The 25418-nt window shown below is 35.9% G+C and overlaps 1 protein-coding gene across 8 annotated transcripts in view; it reads right to left on the reverse strand.

The window, feature by feature from the left end:
* The window catches only part of RGPD4 (RANBP2 like and GRIP domain containing 4), a 78489-nt gene that overhangs the window by 19568 nt on the left and 33503 nt on the right, over positions 1 to 25418 (reverse strand). For 4 of the 8 annotated variants that reach the window (XM_037015404.2, XM_037015406.2, XM_073238709.1 and 1 more), the window contains exons 7-23: positions 24033 to 24225; positions 20541 to 20628; positions 18547 to 18756; positions 17388 to 17569; positions 17128 to 17303; positions 16802 to 16925; positions 15999 to 16160; positions 15596 to 15733; positions 15374 to 15520; positions 14325 to 14504; positions 14157 to 14240; positions 12563 to 12698; positions 9238 to 9332; positions 3547 to 8341; positions 2859 to 2936; positions 812 to 982; positions 83 to 175 (exon numbers count right to left, since the gene is read on the reverse strand). In XM_037015404.2, coding sequence (XP_036871299.2) covers positions 83 to 175; positions 812 to 982; positions 2859 to 2936; positions 3547 to 8341; positions 9238 to 9332; positions 12563 to 12698; positions 14157 to 14240; positions 14325 to 14504; positions 15374 to 15520; positions 15596 to 15733; positions 15999 to 16160; positions 16802 to 16925; positions 17128 to 17303; positions 17388 to 17569; positions 18547 to 18756; positions 20541 to 20628; positions 24033 to 24225 — 7052 coding nt within the window. Of the gene's footprint in view, positions 1 to 82; positions 176 to 811; positions 983 to 2858; positions 2937 to 3546; positions 8342 to 9237; positions 9333 to 12562; positions 12699 to 14156; positions 14241 to 14324; positions 14505 to 15373; positions 15521 to 15595; positions 15734 to 15998; positions 16161 to 16801; positions 16926 to 17127; positions 17304 to 17387; positions 17570 to 18546; positions 18757 to 20540; positions 20629 to 24032; positions 24226 to 25418 lie in introns of those variants that run through there. The other 4 variants (XM_037015405.2, XM_073238712.1, XM_037015408.2 and 1 more) reach the window with 4 other exon arrangements.

Genomic DNA, 25418 nt, shown 5'->3' on the forward strand with positions numbered 1-25418 from the left:
AATTCTTTTAAATGGAAGATTTTATAAAAACATTAGTGATTATTAATTTTAATTAACCCTTAGTAATTTTAACTTAACATACCTGTTAGATTTTCATCTGATGGTTGACATTTTCCTGAGTCATCCAGGTATAGTTTTCCATTAAGTTTCTTGACAGCTGTTTCAAAATCTTCATCTTAAACAATAATTCATTTTATTAAATAAAGAGAACTTAAATTTCAGGGGTTTTCCTAAGCCAGAAATCCAGGAATTATTTCCAACTTCACATTTTCCCTTATTCCCTGTATCCAAACAGCAAACAATTTTGCCAATTCTATATCCCTAATGTCTCCCCTACTGTTATATCTTTCCTTTAGGCTTTCCTCTTGTTAGAGCTATCATTTAGTTCATCTTCTGGTCTCCACGACCCATAATCCAATCCTCTACCACTAGAGCCAGTTGGTCCTACTGAAATTTTTCTGAACATGTAACTTCCCAGCTTAACATTCTGATACAGCACACAAGCTTTTCCATATTCAGATCCCTGCCTACCTCATTACTCTTCCATCCAAACGGACAAGGGCAATTATAATTGCTTTCAATTATCTGAGAGCAAAGTGCCTGCCTGCTCATGGTAATCATCCAAAAACCACCTTAATAAAGGAGTGCAGTTCTTTTGATCATTCCACCCACTGACTGTTTACATTCAGGGTAAAGCATCTACCTTCAAGGACAGGAGTGAAGGGTTCTAGGAAGCAGGCTTAAAATAACTGACCCATACCCCCAATTACTAACATTAGCATCAACAGAATGCTTTTAAAATAAGACTTACCATCCTCTTCTTCTTCACTAACATAATCTGGTCTATTCTTATAGCAGAAGAAAGTTGGGGGAAGTCTAAGTTTGCTTGCAAGAGCTTTTTGCTCAGGGGTAGGGGTCAGCTCATATATGACAAGAACATCATCATCTGAGGGAGGATCTGCAGGCATTTTCTTCTCTTTTGCTGTAACACAAGTCAAAACCAGGGACAAAGGCAAGGCGTTTAAGTATTAACATCAATACTCTAACTGAAAGTAAAACCACTGGACCTATCTTTAGTTAAAACAGCATACTGATAAAAACACACAAACTTAGATATGAACAGAGTTCTATAATAATCATCATTTAGAATTAGAAGCCTGATTTAATGTTCTACCAAAAACCCTCGGGAAGCACAGACTCTAGTTAAAACTAAAGAAAGTCCTGCTTTTATTCACTGTTCATTGAAAAGAACTACTATATGCTAATGGCTATAACTTAAAAAGGCATTTAAGTAGTACCACTATAATCATACCTGGCATACTAAACAACAGTTCAGCAAAATACCCAAGCATTTACAAAACTAAAAGCAAATTAGAGAAATGATAAGCAAAGATTAGTAAAAATATGAGACCAGTGCAAAGCCAACCCTGATTAGTCCCCACAAGGAAAGTTAACAATTACTAAGGATTGGGGTGATTAGAGTTACATTTAGTTTTGCATATTTCCAAACATGATAATTGATAAAATTAAATAAAAACTGTGATCTTATGGATAATACTTTAAGAGTCTAAAACAATTTCTATAGCTAAAAAATAACAAAAAAGGCAAAAGTAGAAAAAAAAGAAGTCTTGATACAATCTGCTCTAGTCTATAAAGAATTTCAGGCTAGATCATGAACTTACTATGCACCTAGCCACAGGAGGCTACTAGACACCTGAAATGTGGCTAGACCAAATTGAGTTGTGCTGCAGGAGTAAATTACACACTGGACTTTAATGACTTGGTATTGTAAAAAAAAAAAAAAAAAAAAAAAAGGCAAAATATCTCATTAATTTTTTATACTGACTAGAGGTTGAATGGCATTTAAGATAAATTGGGTTAAATAGTTTCATCTGTTTTCTTTTTCACCTATTTGTTTTTATTTTTTAATGGCTATTAGAAAATTTTAAATTACACAGGTCATACTGGATGCTGATCTAGAGAACCTGAACCCTTTTACAATGTTAAACGTGCCATTTACCCTCCTTTAGAAAAACTCAGTACTGACTGAGTGATAAATTTCACATAATTTCCACCCTGAAGAATGAAGGTTAAGAGCTGCTTTAGCTAGTAATATGTCTGGTATACTTTAACCCTGAAAGCCCCAGCAATCAAGGTTTTTTCATTCTATCATTGTATCATTGTACCTGTTTGGCAACCTATGACGCAGTTGGACTGCTCAAGATACGTTATTAGACACTAAAGGTGAGTTCATCTACCTAACCTTGCTCTTCAAGGTCTTTTAACAGATCCTGCTTCCTAGTATTCCACTCTAGCACCAACACTTGCTTTTACAAATGATCTGCACTACATATGTAACATACCAGGTATATAATGGTGGCTGTTAGAAATGGGGTCTACTTTCAAACACAGTATTTTTTAGACCACGTAAAAGAGGGGAGCCCAAAAGGGACCCTCTGTTCCCCGTGTATACATGCTGTTGCCATCAAATGTTTGGATACTGGCAGACAGCAGAAATTAGTGGGTAGAGATAAAGGTTAGATAAAACGTTGGCTTTCTTTGAGCAGAGTCAAAATAATAGATTAACAAAAAACAAAGCAGCCAAAGGTGAAGACCACATGTATTTACCTCAAAATAATGTTGTGTGATAGTGAAAAAACAGGACATCCAAGTATATAACAAAATAGCATTAAAGGGTTTCATACAACCAGTCAAAAGGTAGTTGTCTAAAAATTGGCACTTTCACATGCACACTACCGTGTTAAGTACTTAAGGTCGCAGCCACAGTTACTTTGCTAAGGACTACCAGCTGCTACAAAAACTGGTGCCATCTCACACTGAGAATACTAGCTCTATACCTTCGTTCTCAGGCTGTGAGGAAGGGGTGCTGGTCCAAAAAGCCATTGGATTAGATTTAAAAAGGCTAAAGTTAAATCCTAGAAAATAAAGAGTAATTAATTTTTGAACATTATGAGAATCACTGCAAGTATGACTTTACTCAATTTATACCAATTTGGCTCTTATGTATTCATTTACCCTAGTTGTTTTACTCCTTACTCATTTAATAGTAGAAAGAATACCACATATAAAATTTGAACATCCCAGTACAATGTTTTCTGGGTGACAGGATAATAAACTGAAGAATAATAATACTTAATATACTGAAAATAGGAAGAAACTAAAGAATGAACACTGTTGAAAAAAAAGACTCAAGTTAACATGCACGATTCAAGTACATGAGTCACTAAACTTTAGTACTGTAGTAGTAGGTTCCTGTGATTTTTAAGCAGGATATAAACATCCTTCAGTCATCAAAATCACCTAAATAACTTACACACATACTTTCTGTTGCTGTTTTGAACACTCACAGGTAAATTTGGTTTAGGGAGAAAAAAATCTGCACAAATATTTGTCTATTCCCAAAACACTATGTTTATAATTCAACTTTTATTAAAACAGTAGTATCCTACAAAGAGTCTGTATCAAGAAAAAGATTAAAAGTTAAAAAAAAATTCTGCTTAAGCTAAAGACTTAATTAGTGCTTACCCTTTTTTGGTGTTTTAAATGTATAATTAGTTGAGGATTCTTCCTTTGGTAAAGAAGCAGGGAGACTTTTCACTTTGCCATCTGAAGACTGTTTGGTATCAGAGTTCTTTGACTCTTCACAATTATTAGCTTCCACTTTTCCTTCAGATCTACTCTGGACTACGGGACTAGTTTCACTGTTGTTATTTTTCAAAGGTGCATTAAAACTAAACCCAAACAAAGACCCCGTAGCTGAACTGTTGCCAAATGCAAATGGTTTTGATTTCTCACTACTGAAAATGCTTTTAACAGACTCTGAGCCAAACACAAACTTTGGAGGAGAAACCACTGCTTTTGTTGTTTCAGATGCACCAGCCACTTCTCCCTCTTCTGAAATTGCATGGGCTACATCATCACCCTGAATTAAATCTGACCTCTCTCTTGTGGTTTCTTCTAATACAGCTACAGCCATTTTGCCACATGGTGATTCTCTGGGAGGGGTCGAACGAGAAACATTTGGGGTTATCAAAGAATCTTTTTCTTGGGCTGTTTTTGCTTCATCAAATATTTTCTTAAAGGAGTCTGCAACATCCTGAAGTTTAAAACGGACAGCTAAATGCTCTATTTTTCTTTCTCCATCTGCAAAATCACACGCAGTCCACACCCACACTCTCTCTGTCCCTTTCATATTTTGCAAAGTCATGTCTGGAGTTATTCTGTGATTGGCACAAAGTTTTAATACCTGATCCCTTCTCATCACTATGCGAACTTGCTTATTATCATAATTCTGTAAAATCTTTATATCACCAATGCCTCTTTCTTTCCACTGACCAACATCTTTAGCATACCTATAGAGTTTTGCTCTGTGACTAAAAACAACTTGTTCATTTTCCTCACCACTGGACACTTCAACTAGGTCAGGTAAAGGTACAACTGGTTCAAAGTACTGTCCATCTCTCTCTTCTTCCTGAGTAACATCAGATTCTTCATCAGTGCCAACAGAGGTCCCACTCTGATTCAACTTGGTAGGAGACTTTGATGGGCTCAAAGCAGATTTAAAACTGAAGTTAAATCCTGTTGTTGACTCACCAAAGCGGAAGAGATTTTTTCTCACAGGGCTACTTGCCCGTGGAGAAGCCTGTACCGAGCTACTGCTCATGCTACTATCCAAAGCTTCCTCCCTTAAATCATAGTTGTCCCACTCTAAGGTGGGTCCAGTGCCTTCAGGATTTGGCCTGGAGGTTGTGTCTGACGCACAGACAGCAGCTGCATCTGAACTCTTACTCTCTTCATCAGTGACTTTTGTTTGATCATTTGTCAAGAACGTTTTGAAATCTTTTAGTCCACTCTTCATTTCTTCAGCTCTCTGTATTAACTTGGCAGCTCTGCCAGTATCTACAAGTTTATGGGGGGTCTGAAGAGGTATATCTAATAGAAGTCGCTGGCATTCCTCAAATTTCTGCTTGAATTCTTCAGCCAGCTCTGGCGTTTTGAATTTTGCTGCCAGCTGCTCTAGTTTGGCATCACCATCAGAAAAGTCACTAGCTAGCCACATCCACGCTCTATCTGACCCAGAGAGAGGCTTCAGGTTCATTGTAGTCGTTATCCAATGGTTGGCACAAACTTTCAGTACCTGTTCTCTTCGCATCAGCATTCTCAGTTTGCCGTTGACTTCATTTTTGAGAATTTTTAAGTTCCCCAAGCCCCTTTCTTTCCACTGACTTATCTCAGCATCAAATCTAAATAGTTTTACCCGCTGTGAATAAAGAACTTTTTCATCCTCTTCTCCTGTTACAAGTTCCACTTTTTCAGGCATTTGGACTACAGGTTCAAAATGGATGTCATCACTGTCCTCAGTCTTATAGGCATCATCATCTTTCTCAAGATCAGCAGAAGTGTCAGCTTTATCAGCCATTTTACCACTTTGTGATGAGAATAATTTCTCTCCAGCACCTGAAAATCCCTTGAAATTAGGGTCTTTTTTCCCAAACTGAAATCCTTCTCCTGAAGTTGATTTTGCAAGATCTGCAAAAGTACAGGTGCTCCCAGTCTGACCAAACAACACACCAGCACCACTCTTCTCGCTCCCCACATCCTGAGCCTGAGGGCCAGTGTCATTTTCAAGGGCCTTTTCACTCTTCTCTTCATGTCCTGGCTCCTGAATGCCAAATTTGAACCCATCAGCAGACACAGGGATAGAAAAACTAAATCCTTCTTTTCCTGCCTTACAGTCTGTATTAGAAGAACCCTGAAATGTAAAAGAAGATGTATCTTCCTGATCCACATGCCCAAATTTAAATCCTTGCTCTGCACTGCCAAATTTAAAAGCCTTCTCTGAAAAGTTACTTTTAAATCCTGTTTCCACCTGACTTCCAGAAGAGTCATTTAACTTAGTTTTTGAACCCAATGTGAAAGCTGAAGGAGTTTCTGCAGTAGGTTCGTAAGTTGGCTTGGAGGCCTCACAGGTCACACATTTTAAGGAAGAACTCTCATTTGGCACAGAGCAAACACTACAATCCCACTGTCCTTCCTTCTTGGGGAGTGTTCCTTCAAATTCACCCTTGGGAGCTTTGCTTGTATCTGATGAGGCAGGTGCTGAAACAGCAGAAGTAAGCTGATTTTGTTTCCTTGGATTCTGACAGGCAATACACATGGCAGCGCTTGCTTGGTTGGGCACTAAGCAAAAACTGCAATCCCACTGTCCTTCCTTCTTGGTGAAAACACCTTCAAATCCACCCTTTGTAGTCTTGCTTGTCTCTGAAGTTCCAAACTTAAAAGAAGCAGGTGCTGGAACGGCAGAAGTAGACAGGCTTGGTTCACCTGGATTCTGACGAGCAACACATTTTGTAGCATTTGATTCATTTTGTATTAAGCATGTGCTGCAATCCCACTGTCCCTCCTTCTTTGCAAACAGGTCCTCAAATCCACTCTTTGGAGTTTTACTCGTCTCTGAAGTTCCAAACTTAAAAGAAGCAGGTGTTGGAACAGAAGAAGCAGGTAAACTCTGTTTTCTTGGATTCTGACAAGCAACACATTTTGAAGAGCTGCCTTCATTTTGTACCAGGCATGCGCTGCAATCCCACTGTCCTTCCTTTGCAGAAAAGACGGATCTAAAATCACTATTAACAGCCTTAGGCAGATCTCCTTGGCCAAATTTAAAGGAAGCTTGCTGAACAAATGAAGATTCACTTTTGGTAGCAGACTTTGTATTCTGGCATGCAATACATCTAGAGACAGTAGGTTCATCTCTTACTAAGCAAACACTGCAATCCCAGCGACCTTCATTCTTTGAAGTCACTGATGCAAATCTATCCGGAGTATTTTCTGGGCCAACTTTAACAGTAACAGTTTCAACTAATGGTGGGCCAGGGAGCTCTTTAGTGCACGGGTTTAGATTCTGGCATGATACACATTTCTTAGCAGTTGCAGCATTCTTTAATGAGCAGCTGTTACAATGCCACCAAGACCCTTCTTTCTTTGCAACTTGAAATTCAAAATTCACTTTTCCAGCATCAGATTTACAAACATCCTTGCTATCACGACTTGCGGGTTCTTTTACAATTCTCATAGCCTGGTTTGTTGTTGGGGCTACATTAGCTCCTAAGGCTTTTAAAATGCCCTGGGCCTCTCCAAACTTGCACTTAAAAAGAGCTGCTTCCTCAGGTGTTTTGAATCTAACAGCAAGTTGCTCTGGTTTTGGTAACTCATCTGCATAATCCAGAGCATGCCAAACAAAAGACCTGTCTGAGCCAGCATTTGGTGTCAGTTTCATATCTGGACTGATGTAATGGTTTGCACAGATTTTCAATACCTGCTCTCGTCTCATTAGAAGGCGAATTTTTCCAGATATTTTATGTCTTAGTATTTTTACATTGCCAATTCCACGTTCCTTCCATTCTTTGGATTCTGTGTCAAAACGAAACAATTTTGCACGATTGCAAAAGAATTCTTCCTCATCCTCTTCACCAGTTTTTACTTCAATCTTATCAGGAAGAGGTACCACTGGCTCAAAGTGAGGGCCATCATCATCATCATCACCGTGAGTGCTGCCCCCATCTGCTTCATGACTCTTGCTGGCCAGCTCTGGAACAGGCGCTCCAAACACTGACTTCCCAGGACTGTGAAAAGTAAACATATCCTCACTTCTACGAAAACCAGAATTCTTTTGCTGACTTGGGCCCATGTTTTCGGTAAATGAAATTCCAGGCACATTTTTGCCTCCAAAATTGAATGTATTTCGAGGCCCAACAGTTTGGCTAGCTTTTGGTCCACTGTAGCCATCTCCTTGCAAAGGTTTATCTGAAGTCAGGAGACCTAACAGGCTTTCACTATTATTGTAAGCAGTAGAAGGGGGCTGTGTCACAATCTGTGGCGAGGAAAATGTGAAATCACCATCATTTGATTTGAAATTTGAGTTAAATTTAAAAGGAGTTGGCTGTGTTACATGTGTAGGAGCTGTCAAAGATGGCCTTATTCCTTCAGCTGGTACTGGCTGAACAAAGTTTGTTTTTCCAAATTCTATAACCTTAGATTCTGCGGATCTTGAAGCATGAGCTGCAACTGGAGGTTTTGTGAAATAACCTGGTTCTGGCAAAGGTGGGTTCGTGCTTGTCTGCTGAACGTTGTAATTAAAGTAATCATCACCCCTGGGTGATAGAATTCCTGTTGCAGGAGACTCAAAACGCAGTGGAGGACCATACATCTCTTGTGAGAACATACAAGCAGATGAGCTTTGCACAGGTGGTGTGTGCATCTGTTGTGAATAGGCATAAATATGCTGCTGTGGTGGAAGCCTATTCATACCATAAACTGGACCCTAGAAGAAGAAAAAAGTTAAATGTTTTTGTAGGTTGCCTACAAAACTACAGAAAACTATTCTCACAAAACATGAGTATCATAAGGTAAAGATATTATTAGAGCATTGAGCACACCATTAAGAGAAGACAACATTACTTACAGAGATACTTACAGTTAGAGCCCTTCTTGGCATACAACAAAAACTGCCTTAACTAATGACAGCATCTTAGAAACTAACTTTCCTACAATAAATGCATAGCATAAATATATTGTTCATTCCTAGACAATGTGTCAAATGATGTTCACAATAATGATGATGATGATGAAGACTAACATTTATTGAGCATTTATTAATGTGCCAACTGGGCAATGTTCTAAGTATTTTACATGTATCATCTCATTTTAGTATCCTCAAAAAACCCTATGAATAAGGCATTATTATCCTCATTTTACATATGAGGCAATTAATACATAAAGAAGTTAAGAAACTTGCCCAAGGTCACAGTGAGCAGAAGAGCTAGGGTCTAAAGGCACTAAGCCCTCTGTCTTCAAAGGTTAGTGTTGTGATCCTGGGTCTTAATCCAAAGTTACATAGCCACTTCAGGCTTGGAAGTATTTACACCACACAGTGGTTTGGCAAGGACATTCTAATTTTATTTCTGCCAAAATAGAATTATCAAGGACCCACCACCACCACCACCCGCATTTAAAAAATATTTTATATGTTCACATTTATTGTAACACAAAAAAAAGATAGTGACTAAGAAGCATAATTTCTGTATCTGGAGAGAAATTTAAAATCTTTATCTGTGGGACACAAGTTTTAATGCTGAACTACTTCTTGAATTTCTTTGAAGGAACCCTGAACAATTAAAAAGGAGATATTTATAAATGTATAAATTATTCCTTTGTTACCTTTGTGGGAGTAACATTAGCTGCTGGTCTGAGAAGATACTGGGAATTATATGCTGGTGACTGACTATAATATACTGAAGGGCCAGTAGTTGCAACTAAAAAAAAAAATAAAAAAAAGAAAGAAAGAAAACACTGTTAAAGTCTATCTACAGTTAAGACTATCTAGGCAAGAACTATAAATACAAAAGCAATAGAAATCAAAGAAAGATTTAACTACATAGATTTTTTTTTTAATTTGTATACATCAACACATACCATAAAGAAGATTATCAAATGACAAACTAGGAAAAACCCCTAAATATGACACATGAGGAAAAAGAGAGCAGCCCCACAGTGGTCAACAAGAACAAGTGCCATACAACAAGCATCAAAAAAGGAGCCAAGAGGAAAGTGTTTGGTCCATTTTCTAAGAAAGATTGGCATGATCGACAAGCACAGTCTGTGTTCAACATCAGAAATATTGGGAATACACTAATCACAGGAAGGATTTAAGGAATCAAAATGCATCTACTGGCCTCAGGGTCATGTTTCTGAAGTGAGCCTTGAAAATGTACAGAATGATTAAGGTGGCCTTTTATAAACTCAAGCTGAGAATGTTCTGGTCAAAATATCACCTGACAAATTCATGGAAAGCATCTCACAAGTAACACAAAATGTGTCCCTTCACTTTAAAAAAGGCCCATCATGACTGACACTCATGTTGATATCCAAACCATGCGCTCCATTTGTTTTGTGTGAATTTTACTAGGACCCCAAAAACTATAAGACACTCAGGGTGATGGCAGAACTACCAACAGTCATTTGCTTGATCTGATTTGTGAAATTATACAAGAGAACAAAACTTAAAGACCATTTATGCCTTACATGGAAGAAATGGAAATTGTGACACAAGAGATGCTAAACAACTGATTCTAGAAAGCCCTGAAAAAGATCTAGAAAAAGCTAGCCAGTCTATTTATCTTCTCTATATATAGTTACTACAAAAATAAAAAATTGCTGAAGAAGCCCAAGTCTGATTTTGGAAAACTAATGAACTGCCTGGTGAAGATGGCTATTTTAGAAATATTCTGGCAGAAAACATGCATAGAACATAGAACAAGCTAAAGGATATGGGCCAAGAATCATAAAGTCTGAAATTTGGTGATTTTATCAGTAACCAATGACTCTTTTAATAGTTGGGGGAGGGGAGGTGGAACGGTTGTTATAAACCTACTAAAAAAAATCTAATAGAAAAAAGCACCAAATGAACAGATAACTCAGGAAATATAAAAGATTATAAAGTATTGATCATGCCAAGTATAAAAAATAAAAACTAACTCTACTTTTGTTTTTAAAAATCGGCAAAGATTTTTGTATGTGGATAATAGTTGGAACTAAGCAAGAGTGCAAAGCGATGGACACGATCAGATACTGGTGATAAGTAAAAACTGGGGTAGCTTTTCTGGAAAGCAATTTCCCAACACAAAATAATTTTTAAAATACCCTACAATCCTAGGAATGTGTCCACAGCATTATTTATATAGCAAAAGCTTGAAATAACAAAAATAAGGGAATTAAATTTGCAGTATTTCCACCATTAATAGTATTTTCAAAAAACACTAGAAAAATGCTCAGAACTTAAAGTACTATTTTAAAAACAGGCTTACTCATCTACCTATAACCTAATAGTATGATAAAAACCTCATAAAGAATTCTTTACTTATACAAACACAAAGGACCAGAAGAAAATGTTCCAAAATGTTAACCGAACTCTATGTAATTGTTAGTTTATGTTTTCTTTACATTGTTCAGTACTTCTGAATACTTCCTATAAGCTTATCATCAGTTTGAATCATTTTATTTAAAAACCATCTTAGTGTATTTTTACTTTCATTAAGAAACACAGAATGGGAGCAGATCGGCACACCCCTCCTTTAGGGGCCACAGAGCTGCTCTGTGACCTTGTCAATCAGCCACTGGGGGCCTTTTCTCTCAGCTGTAAAATGAGGATGTACCGCTCCTGTGCCTTCCATAGGGCGATTCAAGAGTAAAATGAGACAACGTGATGCTTTTGTGTCTAACAACCAGAACACTGTTCATGCCCATACACAGAAGAAATGGAAACTGACCCAAGAAGACAGCACTAGCTAGGCCCTAATTAACCTCTCTATATGAGACTCTGCAGAGCACACAAGGTCTTTAAGTGAGTAATGTTTGAACATATATTTATCTATGACTTAATGACATTTAGGAAGTCTGACTTCACAAATATTTTCTTTCTATGATTTTGCCTGCATTTTTCTAAATGTCACACTGTCACAAAAGGATAGTGGGTCTGCCTTGAGTGTTACCTGTGGAACACCACACAAATGTACTAAACTAGGTCACAATATTCTAAATCTTTCGTGGGTTAAAACCAGTAAGAAAAACACATACCCTGCTACCATTTTAGGAATCTATTACCTATAAAAGAAACTTATTTTTATCATCATTTCTGGCTACCTGAATCATACCGGTAATGTATCATACTGGCAAGTAGCTTTAAATTTAGACCACTGGAGTCTGAATAGTAACTAGCTGTACAATAATGGATAAGTCACATAGCCTTTCTACAAACCCATTTCCTCATCTACGCAACTGGGCTTAATAATGGCACCTACATCTCCAGTGACTATAATTAAATTAAATTACATACATAAAGCACTTTGCACAAACAATCCACAGGAAGCACTATTTGTACCTTCTAGTTTGTTAAGTGTTTACTATATACTATAAGTAAATGTCTAATACATGTGTAATGCTCACCATAATCATGTGAGGCAAATATTATCTCCACATTTCAAACAAACTAGCTCAGAGAGGCATATGATAGAGCATAATTTTGAAATCCAATGGTCCAGCTCCAAACTCCTTCCTTTCATGTCTGACCACAGTATTTCAAAATAAACAAGATTTCTTATGAATGTCATACCTCTCAGTATACCATCAAACTAATTTCCAAGTTTAAGTTCTAATTAGGCATCTCTTGATACAAAATTATATGTTAATATTTATCAATTGTTACAGAACACCTCCACCTCAGACTCAGTTCCTCTGAGATGTGCATTAAAGGATTCTCTAAGCCTTCAGATACACAGGATTAGAGAAAGCTTACTTTGTTTTTGCCTGGAGTTATAAAAAAATCTCAGTAATACCAAATACAACTTAAATAACATGTAAGCAGACATATATAGACATGTATATAAACAAATGTGTAAAGACAGGGTGATTTCACAAGTTACCTATTTAAAGGAGGGGGGATACAGTGATTTTATTAATATCTAGAATTATCCAGTTGCCAACTCACCTGTTAGTGGAGCCCCATGAAAAGTCTGTGACCCCTGATATCCATCAGGCACTGAATCTGGTCCATAATTTTCTGTAGGCCAACGATGTGGGGATGCTGAGTTACTGCTATTTAGTTTCAATTCCTGCATTTCTTTCTGTTGGAAGAACAAAAATAATTTTTAAGCAATTATGTCATGCCAGAAATAGTGCTAAAGCAAACTTACACATTTTAAATTGAAATACTTGATGATGCCTTTTAAGAGATTCTATATTCCAGGAATGATCTGAGTACCAGGTGATTTCAGAACATGATCATTATTGTTATAACACATTTGCCCCTCTTCCTTCTTTGCTTAGTAGCATTACCTAATTCACTCACTCCAGATTAGTTAGCACTAACTTAAACGAGTAACCTAAACATCCTCATCTCCATTTCCATCCTACAGTTGCCTAAATTAATCTTTCTAAAGTTCCGCTCTAGCCAAGACACTTCCCTGCTGAAAGCAGTAAGTACTCACACATTAAACTTTCTGACATTCACAGTCCTCATGGTATTACCTCAAACATCCTTCCAGCATCTCCTTTCCACACTCCTTTACCCTTCAGTCCATCTGGACCAATCAACATTCCAAATTCCCTTACGTACATCTGAGGTAACAAATACTACTAATCCTTCACAGGAAGGCTCAAATGCTCCATTAGGAAAGGAAAAACAACTAATATTTGCTCAGAATATATTATGTTTGTAATAATATATTCCAGGTACTTTATTAAAGTTCTTAATCCTTACACAGTTAAAAAAACAGTATTAGAACACACCTTAAAATGAGAAAAGATGCAGAAAATAATATAGCTAGAATTCAAACCAGATTTTACTTCAAAAATGTTTTCAGGACACCACCCTACTGCCTAGACAAACCAGCAGACATGCTGCTTTTCAGTGGCAGCTCTGTGGGTAGGTATCAGCTCTGTCATTTTAGAGACAACTAAATAACAACACTTTTCCCAACCCCAGAACTTAAGGAAATGTTCCATACAAAACAGGCACTTATCAAGAAACTATGTCCTATTCCAAATGAACTACAGTGGTATCAGACAAAAGATCACTTTTGGAAACCTACCAAATATCTCTATATGGAGCTAAGTGTCTGACCAGTTATAATAAGTGAGGTTAGAGACAGATCCATCATGTCTGCTTTCTTCTTCTAGGACTGTTTCCAAATAGAAATTTCCCAAAAGCTGTAACTGCTGAGGTTAAAAATATTTTGAATTTTCAAGCTAAGTAAAGTTTTTTTAGTCTGAGAAATGAACTCACAGACCAAGGTATGATTGATATATTTCGCTAATTCAGTTCAACAGACCCTTTTCTTTGCCAGGAATGATGCTAAGGTTTGGGTAAACATCTCTATCTTTGACAAACGGGAATCTGGAGGAAGACACAGACACATAAGTAATTTCAAAACTGGCAGGTGTCAAGATGGAGGTACATAAGACCTAGTCTGGTTCTGCAGTAGCATGGCAAGGGACATCTGAACAGCTTTAGAAAGAAGCAGGACAGTGGTCAAGGAAATAATTTTGAATAAGGCAGAATTTAGAGAAACTAAGTGATATACCTTAATGGCCTCTACTTGTTGACAGATCATTTTCAGTAAAGAATTTTGATCTTCTGCCCATCGAGGTGGTGTTCTGGGAGAATACTAAAAAAAAAATAACAAAACAGTACTTAAAACATTTAGAAGAGAAACATTCTACAATGGGTAATTCACTTGTTTCTCACTGACCTTGTAACTTTTATTTGGTGATAGGGAGTATTTCGTAGGAGATGGCGTAGAATGTTTTATTTCTGAATCTGCATTTCGCAAAGAACCATTTTTATAAAGAGGACCTCCTTCGCTATAGTCATCGAGTTCCTGCATGACGGAATTAAGCATCTCCTTTACAGACTCCAGGGACACCGGTAACTTAAAAAAAAAAGAACCAAGAGCCTTAATTTGCAGAAATACCAAAGAAAGAACTATGCAATAAATACAAAGATTTTATCTTACTAATTTACTTACATTTCTCTCATTGTTATGTAACAAGCACTTTATACTTTACACACATGAAACTGCTATGCAATTTAGAGTCATCTTCTGACTATAAGGACTATGTTGTTCCCTTTTCCTTTGGTCAGCCGTAATAATGGTAGAGGAATGTTAAGTTGGGAAGATTTTCCACACAAACAAAATAAGTTACTGATTTTTGTTAGTTGATTTTGAATGGAAAGAGAAACATAGATGCTAGAATTCACCAGACAACACAAATCCTAATCAAAGAGCTGCAACACAAATTAATCAACAAAATCTTGGAAGGCTGAATATAACTGAAGTTAATACCATCATGACAGTCTCAAACTGGATAGCTGGAAAGAAGACAGTCCATAGCAGATGATGAAGATGAGAAGAAATGCTCTGAAGTTGTCAGCAACTACTTTTAATTTCAGTAAAATGTTTAACTGCCAAATTCATTAGAACTACTCCTCAGATGGCAGTATTTGCTTTGCTTACATTGCCAAGATAACAAAAATAAATGTCTTGCCTTAAAAAACCTCTTCTAAATCCCCAAAGAATATTTTTGTGAGAGTATAAATCAAATGGTTAAGACTCAGAAAAGAAACACCAAACCTACCCCAAAGCAGTGCTAATTAAACATTTATACACACACACACGCCTTCTGTGCATTAATAACCAGGCATTAGTGAGCACTTCTGAAATTACCAAAATATAACACCAAGACAAAAATACTTATCACTCAGTTATCAATAAAAAAGTACAAACAACCTACAACTTACTTTCTTGGCCACTGAAAGATTTGAATCACTGTCATCTAAAATCTTTATTAGGTAGTCCCTGGTCTTTCTCAGATAGTTTTTGCATTCTTCTTGCTCTTCAGGAGAAAGGGCATCATTTTCAATGTCTTCTGCCTTTCTGTGAAAAATCTATACAAAAAATGCTTTCATGAAACAATTAGGCCTTTAAAGCAAAAAATTTTTAAGTCAAGTACATCTACTTACCAGTGCAAGATTCCAGTAAGAAACAACATTCTTTATAGATTCAAAAGCAGTCATAGCATCGTCTATATTTCCATTAACTGCGTCCAAGATAGCAAATGTTATATGTGCTTCTTCTTCATATTCACCAATTTCAGATGTCTAAACACAATTAGTAATTTTGAGTCAACTGTTTCTACCCAAAATAGCAAACCTAAATGATTTCCCAAAAATTTTATATGATCTAGTGAGAGTAACATCTGAGTACTCTTTTCTGCCATGTTTTACTGTGACTGCTAGTGGATTCAGAAAACAGGACTACCACTAAATAGGCAAGCAATTCATTTAAGAATTCATACCTCCATTTCTTTGTTTATAAACCAGAAATCCAAATCTCTTGCTAATTCACAAATGGATCCTCCATTACCTGAATGTCAGCACTATGAAAATGTTTAAACAGAGGGTCTGTAGGTTCAGGAATACTGCTCTTCTTTTTGATTGTCTTCAACAATGGCAAAACCTTCTTCCAATAATGAACACTTCTGCCTATATATTCCCGTTGATCATAAAAAGAATTAAGACCGCTGCCCTAAAATAGAAAATTAGAAGCACAAAACCTAAGAAACACAAGTGATAAGATCTAAAGTTCACTTATAAATGTTCTGAACAATTGGTTAAAATATCAAATCAAAGCAAAACAGAATCTCAAAAGTCATATGCCTAATTTGCCAAATATTAAGCACCTTATTAATACCAGTGATCATATTCTAGGCCCTACTTTTTAACACTTTTTACGATACTACCTAATGAGGCAGCCCAATCTATTTTCTTTTAGTTGACATTTTTAGATAGCCAAACTCTGCAGCTCTGTCGCAGCATTTGGTCAGAATTAAACATCTGCACCCATTCTTGCAGCAAGAACAGATTTCAAATATTTAAGAAGATCTATAATGCCCTTACCTACAAAGCCTTATATAACCTAACATGTAAAAAATGTGCCAAGCTGGACAATAACTTAACAGTTAATGTTTATGTAACATTTACTGTGCCAGACACTGTTTCAAGTGCTTACATATTAACTGCTCTGTGGGAAGATTAAAAAAATACATTTCACTAGCATAATATGAACAAGCTGCTATTTTTAGAACTAAACACTTTCAGTGAAAAGTTTATGATTTTTAAAAATCAAGGTAATGCTCTTGGAAACACACTTTACTTAAATGAACTCACCGTTTTCTGAAGGCATTTTGCCCAATGTACAAGAAGAGCAGGTTGAAGACCATGTTTTTCTTGGCCCCTTAGAGTATTTATATCATGCTGAACTAGAAGTCGCAATTTTGCTGAAGTTCCAGGTCTAAAAATGGTTTATTTAATAAAATTGATTTATAAACATAAAGTTCAATGGTTACATGTATGTTAATCATCACATGAGTTAAATTAAATCTTTATATGAGAATTAGGCTAAATCCCTAGGCAGTATGTTTTTAAACTAAATAGGTTTTTAAATTTAAAACCTAGGCATTATCTTCCAGAGGAATTTTTGATTGATTACTTACACTGCTTTTCTGTGAACCAGATTACAAACTGCATCCCACCAGGATCTCTGCCTTTCCGTACACAGCTGTTTACACACAGGAAGTGGCAAGCACAGCGGCTGATAGAAGCTGTAGTGAGAATTACATTTCTCCTTTAATTGTAAGTGGCTGGTATATATAACTCCAAGTAAAAATACCTGTTTTATTTGAAGAAAAATCATTATGTTAGAAAAGAACTAAACCAAACTCAAAATATTTAATTTGCTAAAATCTTTTCTTACTTCAAGATCTAAAATACATATTGATTCAGGTGCATTTGTTTCAAGTCTTGAGGTTTCCTGGGGCAAATGATGAAAAAGCTGTTTTAGCCACTTTCTAATTGCAGGTAGGGTAGGCAACGAATTCCACTGTAAGCCAAGCCAGGTAAGGTGCTGAAGACTACCGTTACGTGCTCGAATGGCACCTGAAATAAAGGGAAGAAACTGGCCTGAGGTTTTGGAAATTTTTTGTACGCCACCAGTTTTGTCAACATAACCAATTGACTCATGTTATCTTAACTTTATGATTGCTTTTCTGTACCAGAGTTAGGGGACATTCTATGATAAGCAAAGTCTGATGCTGTTATTAAAGGTATTTATACTTTATATCTAGGAATTTTAATAAAAACAGGTAGAATGGAGAGCAAGTTCTTTCAAGTCCATCTAAGGGAAAAAAGACCCACCAGAACTCAAAACAAAATCTGACAGGCCAAATAAAGAATGGCCACCCAGGAAGAAATCTTGTAATAGTGCGTTTTCCTTTCACTAAAGAGTCACTGAAACAATGGGATATCATGACATTAATCCATGAGAATAATAAAGATCTTTTCTTCTGTAAGAAATTTAATACTGAAAAAGTTATTTCTGGAAGCATAAAAAGATAAAATCTTTCTAGCAAAAGGCAATTTGCAAGAAACTCAAACAGGCTCATCAACTTTGTTCCAGTTACTATGTTTTTAAAAATCAATGGAAAAAATCTGAAATGAAGACACTTCAAGGTTTTCATCACAGTATTATTTTTAATAATGGAAAAAACTGGAAACATCTTAGATGCCCAAATATAAATGTGACAAGCAAATAACTAATTCATAAAGCAGATTACATGTCATTAAAAATGATTGTTTACAGACATACAATGGGACAGAATTCATGAAAGAAAAATCATATATATGTACAGTATAAACAACTATTTAGATGAAAAACGTATGCCACCATTACCACAACCAACCCCTCACACCACCGCAACCCCTCAAAAAACCTGAAAAGAATTCAGGAAAACACTAAGTCATTATTTCTGGGTAAAAAGATAATGAGTAATTTAATTTCCCCTTTTTGCTTTGATTTTTCTTCTAATATAAAAGGATTAAGATGCAAAATGTTTCCTTTGAAAGACAGAACTTACCAATATCATATCTAGCCAAATCATCAGTATCTGGTGCCTGCACATCAATGTTTCCTATATCATCACTGGCAAGGAAAGATCTATCCTTAGGTGACTGATTAGAAAACAGAGCATCATATAGAGTAGACTGCCCACTTTTGTTGGCAAACGACTCTACAACCTCTTTTAAAAAATCTTGCTTGTCACGACTTAAGTTTAGCAGCATGTGCCCTGAAAAACAAATTATTTCCATCATTTAAACAATACAGATTATTTTTTTTACTCATATCTCTCAATAGGTCCATTCATATATCCTAGGGGGAAATAACATGATTATCTCAGACGTAACCTTCCAACCCTACAACCACAACTGTATAACAAAAGGGATGCTTATGCAGAAAAGAAATGAATATAGATTACCTGGTAGCATAAAAGGAAATGAAAAACAGAAGACTGGAATGTGTATGAAAAATGCCAAAAGTATTCATATTTTACACATAAAAGTGTGGGATTTAAGCAGCCATAGAAGAGAAGGGCCACGCTCAAATTCTCTGATCTGATATACTGATTTCTAAACCTGTCTGGTCAGAATCATCCTCTACTAAGCTTTTTTAAAAAGTATTTCCAGGTCCCATTCCCAGAGATTCTGATTCCAGAGATTTGGGGTGAGCAATCTATTTAAAAACACTCCTCAGATGAAGTTCTAGTACATACTACAACATAGATGAACCTTGAAAACATTATGCTAAGTCAAAGAAGCCAGTCACAAAGCACACATATCTATCGTGTGATTCAATTTATATGAAATGTATAGAACACAGAAACCAGAAGAGGTAGAAAATTAGTGGCTACACAGGACTGGGAGTTCAGGTTTAGAGGAAAATGGGGAGTGACTACTAACAGGCACGGGGTTTCCTCCTGAAGTGATGAAAACATTCTAAAACTGTGGTGATGGCTGTGTATCTGTGAGCATACTAAAACCAGTGAGTTGTACACTCTAATTATATGTGAATCATATGTATGTGAATTTAAGCTGAAGCTGTTTTAAAATAAACAACAACAAGAAACACTGTTTGAAATAATTCTGCTGGTCAGTCAGGTTTGGCCACTCCTAGGCTATTATCTCTCCAAAAATCAGCAGAGACAAGCTCAAGAATGTCCAGATCAAGGACATGAAAGCACAGTTCATTTTCCTAACTGCCACTCTGCATAGGCATCTAGGATAGCCTTACAAAGGTAGAAGGGAGACATCAGAAAAAAAGAACTGAAAGCCACTTTTCAAAGACTGAAAGTAGTCTATCACTCACAAAAAAGCAGGCTGTGAGATAGGGGGTAATACAAGTTTTGACCAACAGCCTAACTACTGGCCAAAGCTTACAGCAACTCTGACTTAATACTACTTCTTGCTCTTTACAAAGTTCATTCAATTTTGTATCACACTGCTTCCTACAGAAAGTATGTTTCTTTGGTTCACAGCTTGATTCACTGGCTACATGAATACCTTGAAGTTTTTGCTTTAGCAAACCGGATAAATGTACAGACCTTTAGGATCCGTCCCAAATAGTCAAAAGTGGAAATAAATCTACAAATTTCAAGAACCTACCTAATAGAATGTGAGTATCTATTGTCTATGTGCCTTACTATGTTGTCAGTTCCTTAAGAGTTAAGTCTGTGCCTTCGTCGTCTTATACCCTGCCCCCCACAGCAGTGTCTTGCAAGCAGCTGAGGGCAAACCAGTGGTCAGTCTGGACTCAGGAGATGCCTCAGCACAGAGCTAAAGGAGGCTCAAGGAGCCTCTCCGTATGGGAGCAAACCATATCAAATACCTGTTCCTTTTAAAGAATATACCTTTTATTTTAATTCTTTCTGTATCTTTTGCCCTAATCCAATATGGCAAAGAGAAAAAAATGACAAATTATGTCCTGGATAGATAGATATTCATCATAGGATGTGCTCTAACAGAGAAATTTTCCTCATTTCTTTTTAAAATAAAATCAATTATACATTAATATTACCTGACTGGCTCAGACGATCATAGGCCATCAATTCCAGCAGATTCTGTCCAGCTTCTCCTTTTACTAATTTAATCTTTGGTCTTGGAACCTGATTAATTTTAGAATAAAGTATTTAGTGATTTGAACTTCAAATACTTCTAATAATAAGTTGTTCCTTTCTATTACACTGTGCTTTTTCTGGGTAATGAACAAACAGTTATCCAATGGTTAAACTGAGTTGGAAACCAACTGCAAAAATGGAGGACCAAAGAATTTAGATAATCTATAAAATGCCTACAGAGGCCACTTCTGAGAAATTACTTTCCACTAAAAGCACATTCAAATTACATTTGGGGAAATGGAGTGTTTAGTTAGTGAACTTTTTATCTTGTATAAACAGAACTACAGCAGTAGAAACGATGACAGCCCTACTTTACATAGAACTGGTGGGACCGTACTTGGAGATGCCATACTGTGGACAGCACATTTTCATAGAGTTTGGCTATCTGTGATACCACTGGGATAAGCTGAGAAAACCTCGAGAGTAAAAGGACTCCAAGCTCTATCCTACAAAGAAGAACTGAAAAGTGATGAATAGATAAAGTGGTGAAGAGAAAAGATGATACCTGCCTTCAGATATTAAGAGAATTATCTTGTAAAAGAAGGTTCAGACTTTTTCAAAAGCCCTAAAAGAAAAACCACCACCAGTGGGTAACAGATTGAAAATATTTTTACTCCATATAAGGAAGCTCCAAGAAACAAATTAACCAAAAATGAAATAGCAATCTTGAAAATTATTCAATGTCCATCACTGAAAATGTCCAGTCACAGGCAATAACCACTCACTGGAGATATACTAAAAGTATATCCTTAGTGGCTAAGTAACTTCTATGAATCTCTAAGGATGTTCTTAATTGGTAGTGGCACTGTAATTTGGTGCAATGTCTATGAGGTTGGAAATTTGGGAAAAGCTCTAAATACAAATGCACAGATCTTGGACTCTCCTTTCAGGAATTTATTCTACCCATAAATTTTCACATGTGAAATGGAATAGGTTATTCACTGCAGAATTATCTGAAAAGTAGCACAGCAAAAAATATAAAAGTAACCTAATGTCTTGGTTTTAGGGCACTGGTTTAGAAAACCCAAAACTGATGTATCCATAAGATGGAATATGCAACCATCAAAACAAATGAGGATGCTATACTTTCTATGATATGCTTTCTACACTGATATGGAAATATTACCAAGATGTATTTTATGGAAATAAAGAAAACAAATAGAATGTACATAATGCTTTCTATTTGTTTTTGTTTTTTTTAAGGTGAGTGGGAGAGGGAGGCATGTTGGAAGAGAGAGAGTGGGGGATAGAGAGGAAGTTAATGAGTGTGTGTGTGTGTGTGTGTGTGTCTGCTTACATATGCATAGAACATTTCTTGAAGAACTCACAAGAAATTAATAACGTTAGCTCCTCCAAGGCAGAGAAGTAAATGACTAAGGAACAGAAGTCAGAAAGGCTTTTCATGGTATACTCATACACACCACTAGAATTTTAAACCAGGTAAATATAATCACCTTTGCAAACGTAACTAGTTTTTCAAAATATATTCCTTATAAACCCAAAAGCTTCTGGTTTTGAATTTTTGAAACATTAGTTGGACCTATGGTTTAACCCAGAAGTTTTCTAAATATGAGGCCAAACTATGTCATCTATAGATGTGGAAGAACACACAAGGAAGCAAAACATGACACCCTTTTTGCTTTCAAACTGACCTCAACTCACAAAACTGGCCCTTTTTTACAAAATTATTCAACAGCTATCATTTGTGACTAGTCAGTCATGAAACCACTTAGTCACATCATCTCAAGTCAATATTTCCTCATCTTAATTAAAAGTTTCAAGACTTTAATGCCCAGCTGAAATGAAGATATTTCTACTAGAACCACAGTGTTCCCCTGATTAAGAGTCTGAAAACTCAACTATTAAAGAAGTTAGCTTGACATGATTCCTTAAGTCCTATGCTAGTCCACACTTCCCTCGTATCCTTGTATAATCATTTGATAATTAGGCTTTACAGCAAATGATAATACAAAATCCAAGCATCTAAGAGGTTTCCATTACACATCCATTCAATGGAAATATGTAGAAGGTCAAGAGAAACAGAAAGAGAGGGAGGGAGGCTGAGGGAGATTTCTATGTTTAGAAATTGAACAATGGGAAAACAGTGAAGAAAGCGAGGTATTCAACAGTAGATAAAGCACTCCTCCACTGAGGCAAAACAGTTTCTAAAAGTTGAGAAAGGGTGTATTATACGCTTGCATATGCAGAAAAATTCTTGAATACCCAAGAAACTGGTAACAGTGGTTGATTTCCAGGAAAGGAGATTTTAGTGAATGTGTTAAAAGAGAGATTTAGTTTTTACTATTAAGAATAGGTAAAAGTTTAAAATAGCTGACTATTAACTTTAAAAACATATGTATTTTTAGTATCTTCTAGTTTCCATTAAAAATAACTATCAGCTGAGAATTCTATAAAAGTACTCATCATAAGAAACTTTTAGTGCTTATGTAAATTACAAATAGCAAACTTCAGTAAATTCACTAATTTTTACTAATAAATATATTCCTCATGAACCTAAATGCTTCTGCTGAACAAATAGAATTTAACATTGTGGGATAAATATCAACAGTGTTTTTTAAAAAAATCTATATACTATGTGAACTAGACAAGAAGCCTTCTCTAAAAGTAATTCTACAAGGAATCCTTTTTTCTCCCTCAAACAAAAGATAGGTCTCTAAAAATAACAATGATTTTTATAAGCTGCCTTCATGCATTCTTGGGCAGACAGCTTATTTCTCTTCATTTCAGAATTAACGCAAGCTCATGGAGAAAACATTAATTAAAACTACTAAAATGGGTTGCACAAGGGATAATAGCCGGCATCCCTTCACCTAAATGGTCATTAACATTTTGGCATATTTCCTTCATGTCATGTTCTACGTACAAGGAAAGACTTTATGTTCCCAAAGATAAATAAATATACTGCCATATTATACTGTCATTAATGTTATATACATATTACATGCTTTTCAATTAACATGTTAAAATGCTCATGAACATATTCTTCTATCCCAGCTTACATAACCATATCCCAAAATTTATTTAGTTAGGCTTCTGTCCCAGTTGCGTATATCTTCTGAATCAAGTTTTATCCACATTTGAGATTATTTCCTTATTACAGGTTCCCAGAAACGGCAGAGTAAAAAGATCAAACTCTTCAAATGGGTCTTCCAGTAAGTGATAGCAATGTGGACTGCACCAGCAATGCATTCATGTACCTGTTTTACCAGCCTCACCAGTACTGCATAAATCTTATTTATCACCAAATTATTTCATTTTAACTTTGATTCTATGAGTTTATTCATATTTTCATCATATACCAGGATACAGCTCCATGTGAAATAACAAGTCTCAGTGAAATTTAGACTGCACCCAAACTGGAAAAGGCTTACCTGAAAAGCTTTGAGATAACACAATGCTGCCAGCTCAGACAGAGCGCGCCACTGCACATCACTGTGCTGACCCATCTTCAAGAGCAGAGAACCAGCATGCATGTAGAAATGTCCTCTCATCTCTAAGAAAGTAGCTGAAAGTTCATCATTTCCACCCACACAAGATCTCACAGACTGAAGAGCACTATCAAAGCTGTAATAGTAACATTAATTAAACAGATATTAAACACATTGCATTGTGAATAATCATGGTTCATTTTTTTAATTAAAAAAAATTAATGAAAAGATTTACTTCATGCTTCATGTTCCACATTCAAACTCCTAATAATTCTTTTTCTACTTTATCAATTATTAATCTACTGCATATTTTCATTCCACATCCTTTCTATACTTCAAGCTTAAATTCTAGAATAATGTCTTATTCCAAAGAAGTTATTCCCAGCCCTCCAATCATTGAAAAGATACAAATCAAATGATAAGATTACTGATTATGGTTTATGTTTCATAATAAACCAGAATAAAACTGGGAAAATATATTTTTTCTGGTTTCCTCTCTATCATAGGTTTCATTATTTTATTCAAAGTTGGAATCTCTCAAATTAGACATGCTATTTTTAAATTGCAGTACTGATATTTGGGTTACCAATGCCACAATTGTTCTTACAACATAGGTAAATACAGCCTTAAATAAATTACATTTCTCTCTAATTGGTTTTGTTCTGCTTTGATTTTTAGAGAACTGTATCGTTCAGGCTTGATTAAATTATTAGTATAGTTACATATCCAGTTTTGGCATACTTAACAAATAGGCAGTTCTAAAAATGAATGCTCTAATTGCTATTCTGTATTTTTATTAAAAGAAATGACATCTTGAGTGAAAAATCAGAATCTATGTACTAATTAGTGCTTCTAAATCCTAATGGTCTTCAGAATCTTCATTTTTAAGAAAAGCAAGAGCTTAAAATGCAAAGCATGCTTTTAAAGTAGGTTAAAATAAGAAACTTGAGCAACAAGTATTTCTTCTGGTGAGTTTCAGGGACCTCTAGAAGTTCTCAAGACCCCTTCAGAGTACCCATGAGGGTAAAATTATTATTTTTGTAGTACTACTAAGAAATTATTTGCCTTTTTCACCCTCATTTTCTAATGTGACCAAAAATTGTTAGGTATAGAAGCCATACAAAAGAAAATATCCTAAATATTTTCTAAAATAATCTGGAAGCTCAAGTCAGTTTTTTTGGACACTACCCTTAACTCCATCTTAGGACACTAAAAAGTTCTTCAAGAAAACTACCTACCCTCTATATGTCAGTGAAAAGAACTGCTTTCCATATGCCAGATGCAGAACAAGAATTACTTTCCAAACAAATGGACAGTCTAACCAGGGAC

Source organism: Manis javanica, chromosome 1, assembly GCF_040802235.1.
Source record: "Manis javanica isolate MJ-LG chromosome 1, MJ_LKY, whole genome shotgun sequence".
Taxonomy (NCBI): Eukaryota; Metazoa; Chordata; class Mammalia; order Pholidota; family Manidae; genus Manis; species Manis javanica.